The sequence below is a fragment of the Pelophylax lessonae genome (assembly GCF_965119305.1).
Source record: "Pelophylax lessonae genome assembly, chromosome: 3".
Lineage (NCBI taxonomy): Eukaryota > Metazoa > Chordata > Amphibia > Anura > Ranidae > Pelophylax > Pelophylax lessonae.
The window spans coordinates 543,392,682-543,407,515 of record NC_138770.1 but is presented as its reverse complement, the minus strand read 5'-3'; the positions used below and the strand labels follow the sequence as shown (position 1 = coordinate 543,407,515).

Below are 14,834 nucleotides of genomic sequence, written 5' to 3'. Positions count from 1 at the left end.
CCAAGTAGATCAGGGACTGAGTTGGAATCAGGTGACTCTTCTCCTTGTTGAGTAACCAACCAAACTTCTGGAGAGTGGACACGACCTGCTCCAGATGAACTAATAGTTGGTCTCTGTCTTGGGACAACAGGAGTAGATCGTCCAAATAGTGGTGAAGACGGATACCTTTCAATCTCAGTAGGGCTACCACGGCCAATAAGATTTTTGAAAAGGTCCGTGGAGATGTTGAGAGCCCGAATGGGAGACAGATAAACTGAAGATGTAATCCTCCCACTTCGAACCGGAGAAACCTTTGAAAATCTTCGTCCACAGGGACATGAAAGTAGGCGTCTTTCAAGTCGATGGACACCATCCAATCTGCCGGCTGGACTGACTGCTGTATGGACAACAGGGTCTCCATTTTGAACCTTTCTTTTTTTATGAATTTGTTCAAGAAGGTCAAATCTATTACTGGTCTCCATGATCCGTTCTTCTTTTGGACCAGAAAGAGCGGAGAATATATTCCTTGGCCTCGCTCTGACTCTGGAACGGAGATGACAGCCCCTTGAGCAATGAGAGCTTCGACGTAAGAAAACAAAATCTGACGCCTTTCTTCTAGACATGGTATGGCAGTAGGCAGGAACCTTGAGCCTGGCCTCTCCTTGAAGACCCACTTGTGGCCTGAAGACACCGTCCTGACGGCCCAGGGGTCCTGAATCGAAGCCGCCCAGACATGTCGGAAGGAGCGTAGACGTGCACCCACCCGACATGTCTGAGCGGGCCCACCTTCAAAAGGACTTAGTGGGCTCGCGGTCCCCAGAGGAGACATTCTTTGTCGTCTTCCTGGAAGACTGTCTGGATCTCCAGTTCCGGTTGAACTCCCGACCAGGTCTATAAGAACGAGCTTCCCTGGCCCGGTCAGGCACAAATTTTCTGGTAGGCTGTCCTTTCTTGACGTTGAACTGGCGCCGATCCTGGGGAAGAAACCCAGACTTACCGCCTGTAGCCCGGGTTATGGCCTCGTCCAGTTTATTCCCGAAAAGGGAGGACCCCTCAAAGGGAATACGGCACCAAACTTGCTTTGATGCCGGATCCGCCACCCAAGGGCGGAGCCAAAGAGCTCTCTTAGCTGTGACCGAGGACAGCATAACTCTTGCCAACAGACGGATCAAGTCTATGGAAGCCTCCCCGAGGAACGACGCGCCCAGCCTAAGCTCCTGGATTGGAGCGCTTCTGGCCACCTCCTCCGAAACCGATCTGACCGATTCGTCTACCACATCAGCCCAAGACTCCATGGCCTTGGATAGAGCAGCCAAAGCCAGGACTGGCTTACAGGCCATACCTGCTGTAAGGTAGATTCTCTTCAAATCAGAGTCCATCCTTCGGTCCAACGGGTCTTTAAATGAGACCGTATCCTCTAAGGGAAGGGTCACGTGCTTGACCAGTCTCATGACTGCTGCGTCAACTAGGGGAGGGGACTCAAGATGTTTCACATCATCCTCTTTGAAGGGGTAAAGTTTAGCCATCTTGGATACTAAGGAATTCTTTCGTTCCACCTTTTTCCACTCCTCCAAGATGATTTCACCCAACTCTCCCAGGAAGGGAAAATTAACACGCTCCTTATTGAGCTGTTTAAAGTACTTCTTCTGCTTGGGAGGGGGAACAGCTGACTCCTCCCAATTTAAGGTCTCTCTGACCGCTTTAACCAGGGAAGGCACCAAGGTATATTCAAAACCCAAGCAGGGATCCTCATCTTCAGAGTCGCTACCTGACAAGAGCATCGACTGATGGCTTGTGTGGGCTGACTCGAAATCTTCCTGTACCTGTAGTGCTACAGGGGAGGGGCTTGGGGAAGCCGTTGCAGTGTCTTGAGAACGACTGACACCCAACTCTGCCAAAGAGTCCTTAACCACTCTCTTGACCAAAGCCTCAATGCGCTGATCGGAAGTATCCCTTTCTCCCGCAGCCTGGGAGAAACATCTATCACAGAAAAGCTTCCTCTCCGGGACACTAGCGCCACAGCCTCTGCAACCTGCTTTGTCAGGTCTCCGTGCGTGGCTGGCTGAAGTAGATGATTTTTGATGATGTGAGCCCGAACGGGACTTTCCTGTAGAGTGCCGGTGGCGAGAGCTTGAGCGTCTTTCACTTCTTTGAGAAGAGTGCCTAGTCTCTGAACGAGGAGGGCTGTGAACAAGAGAAAAAACAGAAAAAACAGACAGGAAGCTAGGAACACTTGAGTTCCTACCCCCACCCCCTATAACCCACAGCCCCACTAAGAAGCCCCAAATACCTGTTAGGGGCGGGCTGACCACCGGAGGGCAAAGTAGCTTCCATTCTGATGCTGACCTACAAGAATGAGCCGGACAGCAATGTCAGAAAACCAGCAAAAGAGGAGGGGGGGGGGAGGGGGGGGGGGGCTCCCAAACTGGGGCCAGTACTCACCAAGAACCAGAGGTTAGCAGGCAGAGCGGCAACGAACAGCAGGCGTCCAAAAACCGATCAGATGCGGAGTATGGAACACCCAGTATCAGCAGTGTGTATAAACACAACACTGCTGACAGTTCTGGGGTTTAAATATGGCGCCTGGTGACGTCATCAGCGCTCGCCGCCGACGCCAACTCACTGCGCATGCGCCGCGCTCTTACTGCGCACGCGCGAGAACCAAGCCTCGTTCTGGAGGCGCCGCACATGCGCAGTAGCGCACCGCACCGGCGGCCGGTCAGGAAGTGAACCGCTGACCGGCCCCGGACCACTAGCCACCAGGGAAGGCAGGAAAGACCAGGTAAGAGAAAAAACATATAAACAAAGGCAAATATAAGCATATAACATAGCTGCCATGGAGTGTACTCACGAACCGCAGACCACCAGGGATGGATGCACACCGGACTTATCTCTTTCAAGGGTACCGGCCACCCGCAGCAGCTGGGCTTTTTGGCCAAGGCTGCTACATCTTCGCCCCTCCTCCATACCCCGCAGCAGCTGGGGCTTATTGGAGAGCTCCATACCCGACAGGTAGAGCCATCCATCACCCGGAATCCATCTTCAGGTAGGATATCAGGTAATCCTTTGGAGGACAAAAAAAGAACACGTGTGCTGAACAGGAGCAAAGATTTATGGGAGTGAGGTCCTATGGGTAGGTTTGGAGGCGGGGCCAAACCCGATACGTATGCTGCCATGGAGTCTGTCAGGAAAAAACCTTTCTGTATTTGGAGAATAAATCTATTTTCCTCCAGATGTAAAGAGTGCCCCCTTGTCCTCTGTGATGACCTTACTCTACACCAAATTTACTATATGGACCACTTATGTTGTACATGTTGTTCAAACCCCCCCCCCCCCCCTAATCTCCTCTTTTCAAGTAAGGTTCCCAACACTAAACCTTGGGGTACACCACTGATAACCTTAGACCATTCAGAGTAAGAATCATTAACCACTACTCAGTGAATACAGTCTTTTAGCCAGTTTTCTATCCATTTACAAACTGATTTTTCCAAGCCTGAAGACTTTACCTTACACATTAGCCCTGTGTGGGGAACTGTTTCAAACGCTTTTTCAAAAACCAAGTTTACTACATCCACAGCCATTCCTTTGTCTAAGGTTTTACTTACTTCCTCATAAAAAGAAATCAGATTTGTCTGACAACTTCTGTCTTTAATGAATCCATGCTGTCTGTTACTTTTTCCAGCAAGAACTCAGCTATGTGTTTTTTTATTAAACTCTCCAGTATCTTCACAGCTATAGAAGTTCAACTAACAGGTCTTTAGTTACTTGGTAAAGACTTTGATCCCTTTTTAAGCATAGGCACCACATTGGCCTTACACCAATCCAGTGGTACTATTCCAGTCATTACGAGTCCCTAAAAATGAGAAATAATGTCTCTGAAATGGCAGAGCTCAATTCTTTTATGATCCGTGGGTGTATGCCATCTGGTCCAGGAGCTTTATTCACCTTTATTCTGTATAAATATTTCTGGATTATATCAATTGTGAGCCATTGTGAATCATTTGGGTCTGTGTCAATATCCCCATTGTGGACATGACCTCCCCCATGCTTCTTTGTATACACAGAGCCGAAGAAGGTTTTTAATACATTTGCCTTCTCTTTGTCTCCAGTCACCCTTTCTAGATTATTTTGTAAAGAGTCTACATGCTCACACCTGACCTTTTTACTATTAATATATTTGAAGAATTTTTGGGGAATTGTCCTACTATCTTTTTGCAATCTGTCATTCGTTTTGAATTTTTGCAGCTTTGATTCCCTTTTTACATATTCTGTTATATTCTTTGTAACATTAAAATGATGATAGTGTTCCTTCATTTTTAAATGTTTAAAAAGCTCCTTTCTCATTATTTATAGCTTTTTTAACTTTGGCTGTGAGCCACATAGGTTTCATTTTTAGCCTTTTAAACATATTGCCCATTGGAATATATTTTGCAGTGAGTTCACATACAGTGTTTTTTGAGGAACTCCCATTCCTGTTGTGTGTTCATCGATGCTAATATTTCCTCCCAGGTCTTGGAGAGCTGGCCTCATCCTTGGAAAACTTGCTCTCTTAATGTTAAGTGTTTTTATCTTTCCAGTATGTGCTTGTTGTTTACAGATAACATTATGGCCTCATGCACACTGGACGTTTTTACAGCTACTGTTTTTGGCTTCAGACGCTTATTTCTGCAGCCAGTAAACTCCCAAGCGTGTTATCCTATGTCGTTTTCTGGCTGTAAAAAAAACCCAGAGCTAGTGGATTTAAGAGGAGTTTTTCAGCTGTAAAAAAGCTGTAACCCTGAGAAAAGCTAAAAATGCCAAAAATTGCAGCTATTTGGCGTTTATCAGCATTTCTCAGCCATAAGCTTTTGTGGGAGTATAGTTTTGCTTAGAAAAAGCTAAAAAACACTAAAGCTATAAAACGCTGAAAAACACTACTGCGAATATGCTGCAAAACTCATTCTACAGCTTCGGCTTTTTACAGCTAACACTACTGGCTTTTTTAAAACGGTCAGTGTGCACGAGGCCTAAATGAAATAATTTTATGGTCACTGCTACCCAGAGGTTCTTTTATATGAACATTAGCAATAAGCTCTGCATGGTAAGCCATCTCCATGCATCTGAAAATGCAATGCGTTTCTGCTGTGGAAATCCCCATGATGTTGCATGCGGCTGCCCTCCAAGTGTGTTTTGAAAAAAAAGGTTGGGGACTTTATCCCTGATTTTCTAACAGGCAAAGCAGCCTATTCAAATAAATGAGCTGCTATGCCCATGCAAATGCACCTGCAAAAAATGCAGGAGTGTAAATCTAGCCTTATAAACCATGTCCACTGCGAGTCTAGTCTATTTCTTTTTAATTATGGTTCTTTTGTATACATTGGGAAAAACCTAGAAGCTGGTTTCTATGCAGAGCTTCACCAGATTTTGCACTCTCCAGTTTTAGTAGATCAACCCCGCTGTGTCAGTAGGCCGTTTTTCTTAGTTCCCATGTTCACATTTTAGTAAAAGTTAAAGTGGTTGTAAAGCCTATGGTTTTTATTTTACCTAAAAGTGATTGTAAAGTCTTGTTTAAAAATAAATAAATAAATAAATAACATGTTATATTTACCTCCCCTGTGCATTGGTTTTGCACAGAGCAGCCTGGACCCTTCTCTTCTTGGGTCCCCCATTGGTGCTCCTGGCCTTTCCCTCCTGTTGAGTGCCCCCACAGCAAGCACCTTGCTATGGGGGCACCTGAGCCGAGCTGCAGCTCGGAGTGTCTATTCAGACACAGAGCTTCTGTTCAGCCCCGCCCCCTCTCTCTCCTGATTGGCTAACTCACTTTAATTGACAGCCGAGGGGGCCAATGGCGCTGCGGCTGTGTCTCAGCCAATCAGGAGGGAGAGTCATGGATGGCTGAGGGACTCGTGGACATTGTTGGAGAGAGATGGTAAGTATTGGGGGGGGCTCGGGAGGCTGCTACACAAAGAAGGTTTTTTTATCTTAATGCATGGAATGCATTAAGATAAAAACCTTCTGACTTTACAACTCCTTTAATGCATTCTCTGCATTAAGGTAAAAGCCCTTTCATGTTCAGCTTCCTCAACTCCCCAAAATACTTATCTAAGCCCGATCTTGAGCTAGTGCTGTGCCCGAGAGGAGCAGAGCTGCTCTCTCTCTCTCTTTTTCCTTATAGGCTCAGAGACTGCAGCAAGAGTTATTGGCTCTGGCTACTGTCAGTCAAAGCCATTGGAAAAAGAGTGGGAGAGCGGAGCAGAGACTGCACAGTAACCATTTATTATTTGTAATTTATTGAACTGATTTTGGTAGACAAAATTTATACTTTCCATAAAAGGAGTAAAACACAGGAATTTTAACGTTACTATATTCTATTCAGAAGAAAAAAAAAAAATGTAGGGCTTTAGATTTATTTTAAAGAGATTCTAAAGGTACAATTTTTTTAAAATAATAAACATGGTATATTAACACAGAGCTGCCCTGAACCTCTTTTTCTGGAGTCTCCCACCAGCGCTGTTTGCTCCTCCTCTTCTGCATCTGCCCCATAGTAAACCAATTGCTATGGAGGCAAATGTGCGGGCTCATCATTGATGGGCTATGTGCATCCTTAGACACATACAGCACGGCTCTGCTGAATCTAAGGCTCCTTCCTCACAGGATTTGATTGACTCCTCTGTGTCTTGTGAGGAGAGGAACACAGACCAGTGCCACTGCAGATGGGCACAGATCAAGATAGGACTCAGGTACGTTTTTAGGGAAGTAAAAGGGCGATATAGGTAGTAGGACATTTTTTTACCTTAATGCAGGAAATGCATTTAGGTAAAAAAAATATTTTGGCTTTATAACCATTTTAAGGAATAATTAAAATTATAAATGGTTAATTCTTGTTGATGGAAAATTCCACTTTAACCACTTTAGACCCGGAAGATTTGGCTGCTCAATGACCAGGCCAATTTTTTCAACTTGGCACTGCGCAACTTTAACTGACAATTGCGCGGTCATGCAATGCTGTACCCCAACTAAATTTCGTCCTTTTTTTTCCCACAGTAAGAGCTTTCTTTTGGTGGTATTTGATCACCTCTGCGCTTTTTATTCTTTGCGATATTAATAAAAAGAGAGCAAAAATTTTGTGAAAAATTTACATTTTCTGCTTTGACAGTTAAAAAATATCCAATATATTCAATTTTTGTCATATATTTAGGCCAAAATATATTTAGCTACATGTCTTTGACAAAAAAAATTCTCAATGAGCGTGTTTTTATCCACTTTAAGACCAGAAGATTTTACCCCCTTCCTGACAAGGCCATATTTTGCGATTCGGCACTGCGTTATTTTAACGGACAATTGCGCAGTCGTGCGACGCTGTACCCAAATTACATTTACGTCCTTTTTTTTCCACAAATGGGGCTTTCTTTTGATGGTATTTGATCACCTGTGCAATTTTTAATTTTGAAAGAAAGAGTGACAATTTTGAAAAAAAAAAAAAAAAAAAAAACAATATTTTCACATTCTGCTATATAACATTCCCCCAAAAAATTAAAAAATCTTTTAAAACTTTTTTAACATTTTTAGGCCAATTTGTTTTCTGCTACATATTAAATTGCAATAAGTGTATTTTGATTGGTTATCGCGTTTACTAACTAAGGGAAAGATTTGTAATTTTTATTGTTTTTTTTTTTTTGTTTGTTATTTTACTAGTTATGGCGGCGATCTGCAATTTTTTTGCGGGACTGCGACATTGCGGCGGACAGATCGGACCCCTAACTGACATTTTTGACACTTTTGGGGGGACCAGTGACATTACTACAGTAATCAGTGCTAAAAATATGCACTATTACTGTAATAATGACACTGGCAGGGAAGGGCTGTTGGTGATCAAGGGGTTAAATGTATGCCTCATGCTTACTGACGTGTGTGGGGGGGGGGGGGAGGGGGTTCTGTGACAGAGACTCTGTATGGCAAACTGGAGTTTTAAATACGCTATTTATATACATATATGTATTTATTTATTTGTCTATTCACTATTGTTTATTCACTATGGTGATATGTATTTTATGATGTAAATGCGCAGTTCCTTTGTTTCTTTTAACGTTATAGGTGTTTTTTGCACTTTACAACATGCAGCTCTTTATTGTAGTTTATTTGTTTTTTGGGTATTGATTTGCGCAAGTTTACAACCTATCAGGTTCCTATATTTTCCTAACGCGGTTTTGTCAGTCTATGTCTGACGTCCTTACGTTACGTGCTTGTATACATCTGACCACTTTTACGTGTGGGATTATATATGAACTTCACAATTTATATGTCATTTCTATCACCTAAATGAAGATGTATTTATTTATTTGTCTATCCACTATTGTTTATTCACTATGGTGATATGTATTTTATGATGTAAGAGTGCGGTTCCTTTGTTTCTTTTCATAGTACCAATGTACCTATGGTTCCTTTGGCCATATATATTTTGTCTTTTTTAAATAGAAATATATATTTGTGTATACATCTTTTCTCTTTTCCAGGTAAAAGGAAATTGAAGAGCAAATCAGCACATACCCATTCTTCTTTAAACCAGATTTCTGCTCATTCCGGGGCAAACAAGGAAAAACGCCATACGTGTTGTGATGCGACAGATGGTTACAAACTTACCAAAAGACGATCTTCAAGTCAACATTGTGTACCAAATTGCACTCTCTCTCCCTATTCTCATGCAAATAAAAATATAAATGAACAAACCCAAGATCTGCAACAATCAGGTTACACGTCATCCACAAATTCAACATTAAGCCTTTTGTTTGGAAAGAAAGGCTTTTCTAGTGCTCTTGTTTTGTCAGGTCTGTCAGCTGCTGACGGAGACAATACAGCAGACACTCTATCCTCTGGCAGTGTAAACATTGTAGTATGTCCACTTTCTAAAACTGGAAATCAAACGGAGGTAAGTTAAGATATTTTAAAGAGATTTCTTAAACTTTAATCTTAAAGCAAAGTTTTGCTTTGTTTTTCCCCAGGAGGACATGCTCAGCTTTCCTTCACTCCCCCACTACTCTGTTTAGTAATTGGAAGCAGGGCCACCATCAGGGGGGGACAACCCATACACATGTAGGGAGCCCCAACCAACAAATTATTGCTGCTGTTTAGTAGCAAGTGCAACTCACTGGTACGGACCCAGGCCCCCAAACCAGCGAGTTGTTAACTTACTGTATAGTAACAGCCAGGCTTTTTTTCTGGCGGAATGTGCTGGATTGGTGTTCCAGCACCTCCGCCAGAGACAGTGAGTGAGAAGTACTCTCTGTACACTATTGCTTTAGCAGGGTGGCTGCAGAGTGAGCTGATGAAGCTTACTTAGTTCTGGCTGCATCCTAAGAGAGGGGAAGGCGGAGTGATATCATCTGAATTCCACCTCTCCCTGCAGACGCGATGCTGATTTGGGCGCCAGTCGCAGCTTAGCCATGTGGAAGAGCTGTGCTGTGTGTAGACTGCCTCACTGACTGCTCACTGCGGACTGGAGACGAGTGGTTAGGCATCACATTTTTGGTAAATTGATTGATAATGCTGCTGGATATGGGCCTGCGCTGTGACTTTCTCTTTGTTGGATTGGGCTGTTACTGTTTCTTTGTTGGATTAAGCTATCTCTTTGCTGGATGGAGCTGTTTCTTTGCTATATGGAGATGTCTCTTTCCTGAATATATGGGGATGTCTCTGCTGGACTGTGCCATCTCTTTGCTGAATATATTAGGATGTCTACTTGCTGGACTGGGCTGTCTCAGAATATGTGGGGATGTCTTTTTGCTGAATATATGGGGCTGTTGGATTCAGTGTAACGACCACCTGCCTAAACTAACTGGGTTATGTACAGAAAGCAAGATACATAGGGTAGAGCAAAATCAGGCTGAGGAGCAAGGCATAGCAGGTCAGGAATGAGCCAGAATAGGAAGAAGATACATGGGCCAGATACAAGCAGGCAGATTCTGGGCTACAGGTCACAGCTATTGAGCAGATGGGCATACAGGCAAAAATAGAGGCATTGTGGAAAGCTAGAGGAAAGCCTAAATACCCTTCCAACAACTTGCATTGGGTCCATACTAATTCCTAGGACCTGCTGGATGCTGGGAGGCACCTGCTGGTGGACACCAGAATTACGCATTTTAGGTATGAGGACCAAAGTGCGAACAGCAAGTGATTTAGTTCCTGACAGATTGTCTCTCAGCAGCACAACTCCCCATGCCCCACTTTCCCAGAGCTCCTGCTCTCTGTGTCAACATTCACACTTGAGCATAGCATGGTGTTTTTTTATGCTTTTTTAAACATTTTAGTAGTGATGTGCCATACAGGAGATTGATTGGAGCAAGACTGCACATTTTTGGCCCCATACAGTTTCAGTATGTGAGAGCGTAATTTTGCTGTTTCAATTGTATTTATTGAGGTTTATATAACATACAAAACGGTTGTACAATGTATAAAATATAAAGAGTTAAGGCGGATCACAAGTCATAGCTATGCATGTAAAATTTGCAATACAGGGAGCATTTTTTAAATATAGCATCAAAACACTATATAGGGTACCAAGAGTTATAACAGTATAGAAGTGGGACAGCAAGGTCCAAAATTCACTACCGTACCACCAAAAACAAGCAATTGGAGTGTGTGCTCCTCATCAGACAGATTATGGCCTGTATGGTGTTGGGCCTCTGGCGAGGGGCAGCAACAGGCCCTGAAAAGGCATATGCAAAACACAGGGCATGCAGTAACCAAAGTAGAGGGAGCTGAGAGAGTCTAGAAGAAAAGAGAAGAGAGAAAGGAGAGAGGTAGAAAAAAAAAGGGAGAGGCTGGGGTGAGGGAGGAGAGCATTGAAAGGCAAGGTGAAAGGCAGGTTAGTGCGTAATTTTTCTGGTGCTCCCATGGAAGTCTATGGGGCCAAAAGCGATAAAATCTGTCTGAAAAGAAGTTTCTATTACATAGAAACATAGAAGAGTGACAGCAGAAAAAAAGACCAAGTGATCCACCGAGTCAGTCCCATTTTTTAAAATGTATATGTATTTTATTTTGTTTTACTTTTTTGTTTTAGTATAGATCTATGTTTTTTCCACGCATGTTTGAATCCATTTACTGTTGACTGACTGGAAAGTGTCAGGTACCTGATTGGATACTGATATGACGAGGTTGGCCTCTCTTATCTCTCCAGCCCTGGCCCCACTGAGAGTGGAACAGAAGGTACCGAGAGACAGGAGGAACACGAGTGCCAGCAGGTGTTGATAGGAGAACTTGCAGCTGGAGTAGTAGATCCTAGGAAGCAGGTGGACAATCAGGACCAAAATGGTAGCTGACCCTAGGAAACCAGCCGAGATTAAAGGGGCACTCCACTTGTGCTTCAGCTTTGGGATGTGTGGCTTGTCAGAACTCTCAGCGAAATGCAAAGCAGGTGCAGTGGACAGCCAGCCAAGCACTCGAGAAGGAAGGACAGCCAGGATCGGAGGTAGTAGCGTGCCCACAGGAATAGCCAGGGTTATAAACAGGCGGGCATCGAGGTACCGAATTATAAGCAGAGCTGAAGTCAGGAACAGACCAGGGATCAGTAATGAAGCGACAAATCAGAAGCAGGATCCAAGATCAGGTCAGGGGCAAGCCAAGTCAGCAATGAGGGAAACACACAGGAAGAACAAAGGATGCAGGGAACAGCTGAAAGATCAGTCAGCACTTTGTCAGCAACAAGTGGAGTTCCAGCCTGTAAAAAAAAAAAAAAAAAAATTAAAAGTCAGCAGCTACAAATACTCTAGCTGCTGAATTTTAATATAAGCACACTTACCTGTCCAGGTATCCCACGATGTCAGCACCCCTAGCCGATTTGCCGGCATCTTCACTAAGGGAAACAGGAAGTGAAGCCTTGTGGCTTCACAGACTGTTTCCTGCTACGCATGCATGAGTCACGCTGCACTTTCTAAATGGCCCTGTGTGTCTCCCAGATGGCAGTGGGGGGAAGATGGAGGGGCTGGAAATTTTATAGATCGCCGTGATTGCGTGGTGATCTTACACAGAAATAGAAAAGGGTACCTGGTTGTGACAGAAATCTGCACCCCCCTCCCTCCCAAAAAGTGCCAAATGTGGCGGGGTGGTGCAAACAACAAGCACAGCTTCTTTTGGATGGAGCTCCGCTTTAAGCATGAGCAAAAGCATCCCTAACCACTTTGGGCCAATTCTGACAATTTGCTCCTACATGTAAAATCTACATTTATTCTTTTTTTGCTAAAAAGTTACTTAGAACCCCTAAACACTATATATTTTGTTTTTAGCAGAGGCCCTAATAAAATGGTGGGTGTTGCAATTTTTTATGTCACACGGTATTTGTCCAGAGTTTTTTCAAACGCAATGTTTTTGAGAAAAAGAAAAAAACTTTCATGAATTAAAAAAAAAAACAACAAAACACTAAAGTTAGTGCATTTTTTTTTTTATATAATGTAATGTGATAAAGAAGATGGTACTTCCAGTAAAAAGATACCTAACACGTCACACTTTAAAATTGCATCTGCCTGTGGAATGGCGGCTTAAAATTCTCCATAGGCGAGGCTTTAAATGCCTTTACAGGTTACCCGTTTGGAGTTACACAGGAGGTCTGGTGCTAGAATTATGCATTCCCACTTGCGCGTTAGCACGGTGGGATGGAGGCGTTTTAAACTTTATTGCTATCACAAGGGATGAACAACATCCTTTGTGATAGCATGGGTCTCTTAATGAACAGGAAGTGATGGCATACTCGTCACTCCCAGTTTCCAGGGTTACAGAGAGAGATGAATGAAGTCAATTCCTCTCGCTCTCTGTTCAGGGCAGCCATCACCACCAGCCACATTGCTCCGCACAATTGGACCGAAGAGCCCAGGAGAGGCGGCCGTGGAGGAGACCCCATTCAACCACCCGCAGTAGTGATCGAGTGGCTAATTAGCCATTCAGATCACTTCTGTCAGAAGGACAAACACCGGCTTAAGAGATAAATACCGGAATGATGCCTGTAGGTATAGGTATTATTCCGGTATAACCACTAAAACAGGAGGGTGTCCATGGAGGTCCTCCCGGCGGAAATGGTTAAAAAGCCCGTCTGGCCCCAACATGCACTGTGTACATTCCTGTGCGCATGCGTGTGCCTGGTTAGTATTCTACTAGTAGTTTCATGTGCATGAGCATCTCTGCGAGCCAAATGTCTAATAGGCATTCTCTGACAGGAAGTTTATTCCAAGCATCAATTAACCTATTGGTAAAATAATACTTTCCGAGATTAGTTTTGAACCTACTTCCTGCTAGTTTGAGATCATGGCCTCAACGTCTTGACCTTGGCTTCATATTGAAAATGAACCTATTTTACTCCCAAGATGTATTTAAAGGTTTCAATCATGTTCCCCCTTTCTGCTCTTTTCTTTCACATGGTAAGTTCATGAAGTCTCTCCTGATATGTTTTATCCCTCAGAATTTTCTTAGCCAGAAAACTGACCACAGTGAGAAGGATGTGCTCACATGTCTAATGTGGTCAGTTTGAAATGGGAAAGCAGGGAGAAGGGCAGGAAAATCAGGGATTTCACACAAACGAAAGAATACAAAGAGAACAGAAAACTTTTTAACACAAGTACATGGTACAACAGACACATGTCAGGAATGTGAAATGTTGGGGTAAAAAACACTTTAACTTTTTGAACCTGACGCTTTTGTTTACAAGCATCAGAGCAATGTACGGTAGTTACTGCATAGCAAACACAGCTGGGCTTAATATCTTATTACATACTAATCTTTTATTTATTAACTTACTATTACAATTATTATTCTTTTCGAATCACCCTTCGCATTATATGCTTGAAAAAATTTATTCATGTTTCATAGCATTTCCCTAAGAGCCGGTTCACACTACTCCGACTCAAAGTCGCCCCATGAAGGAGCGACTTTTTAGCGCCGACTTTAGCGCGACTTTGAAGAGACTTTGAAGAGACTTAGATGATAGGCAACTTTGTCTGTGGGGAATGCCTGGGTAATCTTTTTCTTCTTCCTGGAAAGTCTGATCACAGTCGCTTGAAAATAGATAAGGATCCAACTTAGAGGCGACTCCTATTGAAGTCTATGTGCACAAGTCGGATAGAGGTCGCCTTGAAGTAGTACAGGAACCTTTTCTGAAGTCGGAGCGACTTCAGTAGTGCATATTAAGACGCCTCTCATTCATTTACATTGAATTTGTAATGACAAGAGACTTGGGGCGACTTGAGGGCACACAAGTTGCGTCCCAAGTTGGAGTAGTGTGAACCGGCTCTAATTTGTGTATTTATGTTTAAATGCTATCTTAGTATAAGCAGATAATTACTTAATTTTTCTTGCAACAGAATTGATACATTAGAAGAATTTATGTTGTTTATATTGGATCATCATCATCATCACTCTTCTATTTTTCATATTCGATATGGTATGACTGTGCAGAACCAAAAAGCATTTTTTTACCCTTGTATCAATAAAAATGCAACAAAAGTTCTAACTCTTCCCCAACCTATCCAAAATTTAATAGGTCTTGGTTGGAGTTACACTTTAAGGCTACATTTGCACGGGCGACTAGCTCTGCTTTGAATGACAGAGGCAGGAATCTCCTGATTCCTTCAGTTTGTTTGGCCACCTATGAGCAGCTAGCTGTGGCTGCCAAGCCCTTCATACTTCAAAGACAGGTTGGTGGTGGCCACAGCTATCCGTGGCTATCGCAGCGCCAGCGTCACCTGCAGTGATCGCTACTGGATGCACGTAAAGTGCAAATGTAGCCTAAAGGCTTTAAAATGGCTCCAACAAAGCTGCTTGAAGCTATCTGAAAGTTCTACCAATGCTTTGTATAAGCTCACTCTACATGTTGACCTTACAGAAAGCTATGCTCT

At 43.3% G+C, this 14,834-nt stretch overlaps 1 protein-coding gene across 1 annotated transcript in view; it reads left to right on the top strand.

The window, feature by feature from the left end:
- The window catches only part of LOC309551844 (pecanex-like protein 2), a 256,799-nt gene that overhangs the window by 240,953 nt on the left and 1,012 nt on the right, over positions 1 to 14,834 (top strand). Inside the window, exon 33 of the mRNA XM_082252546.1 lies at positions 8,472 to 8,884. Coding sequence (XP_082108672.1) covers positions 8,472 to 8,884 — 413 coding nt within the window. The remainder of the gene's footprint in view (positions 1 to 8,471; positions 8,885 to 14,834) is intronic.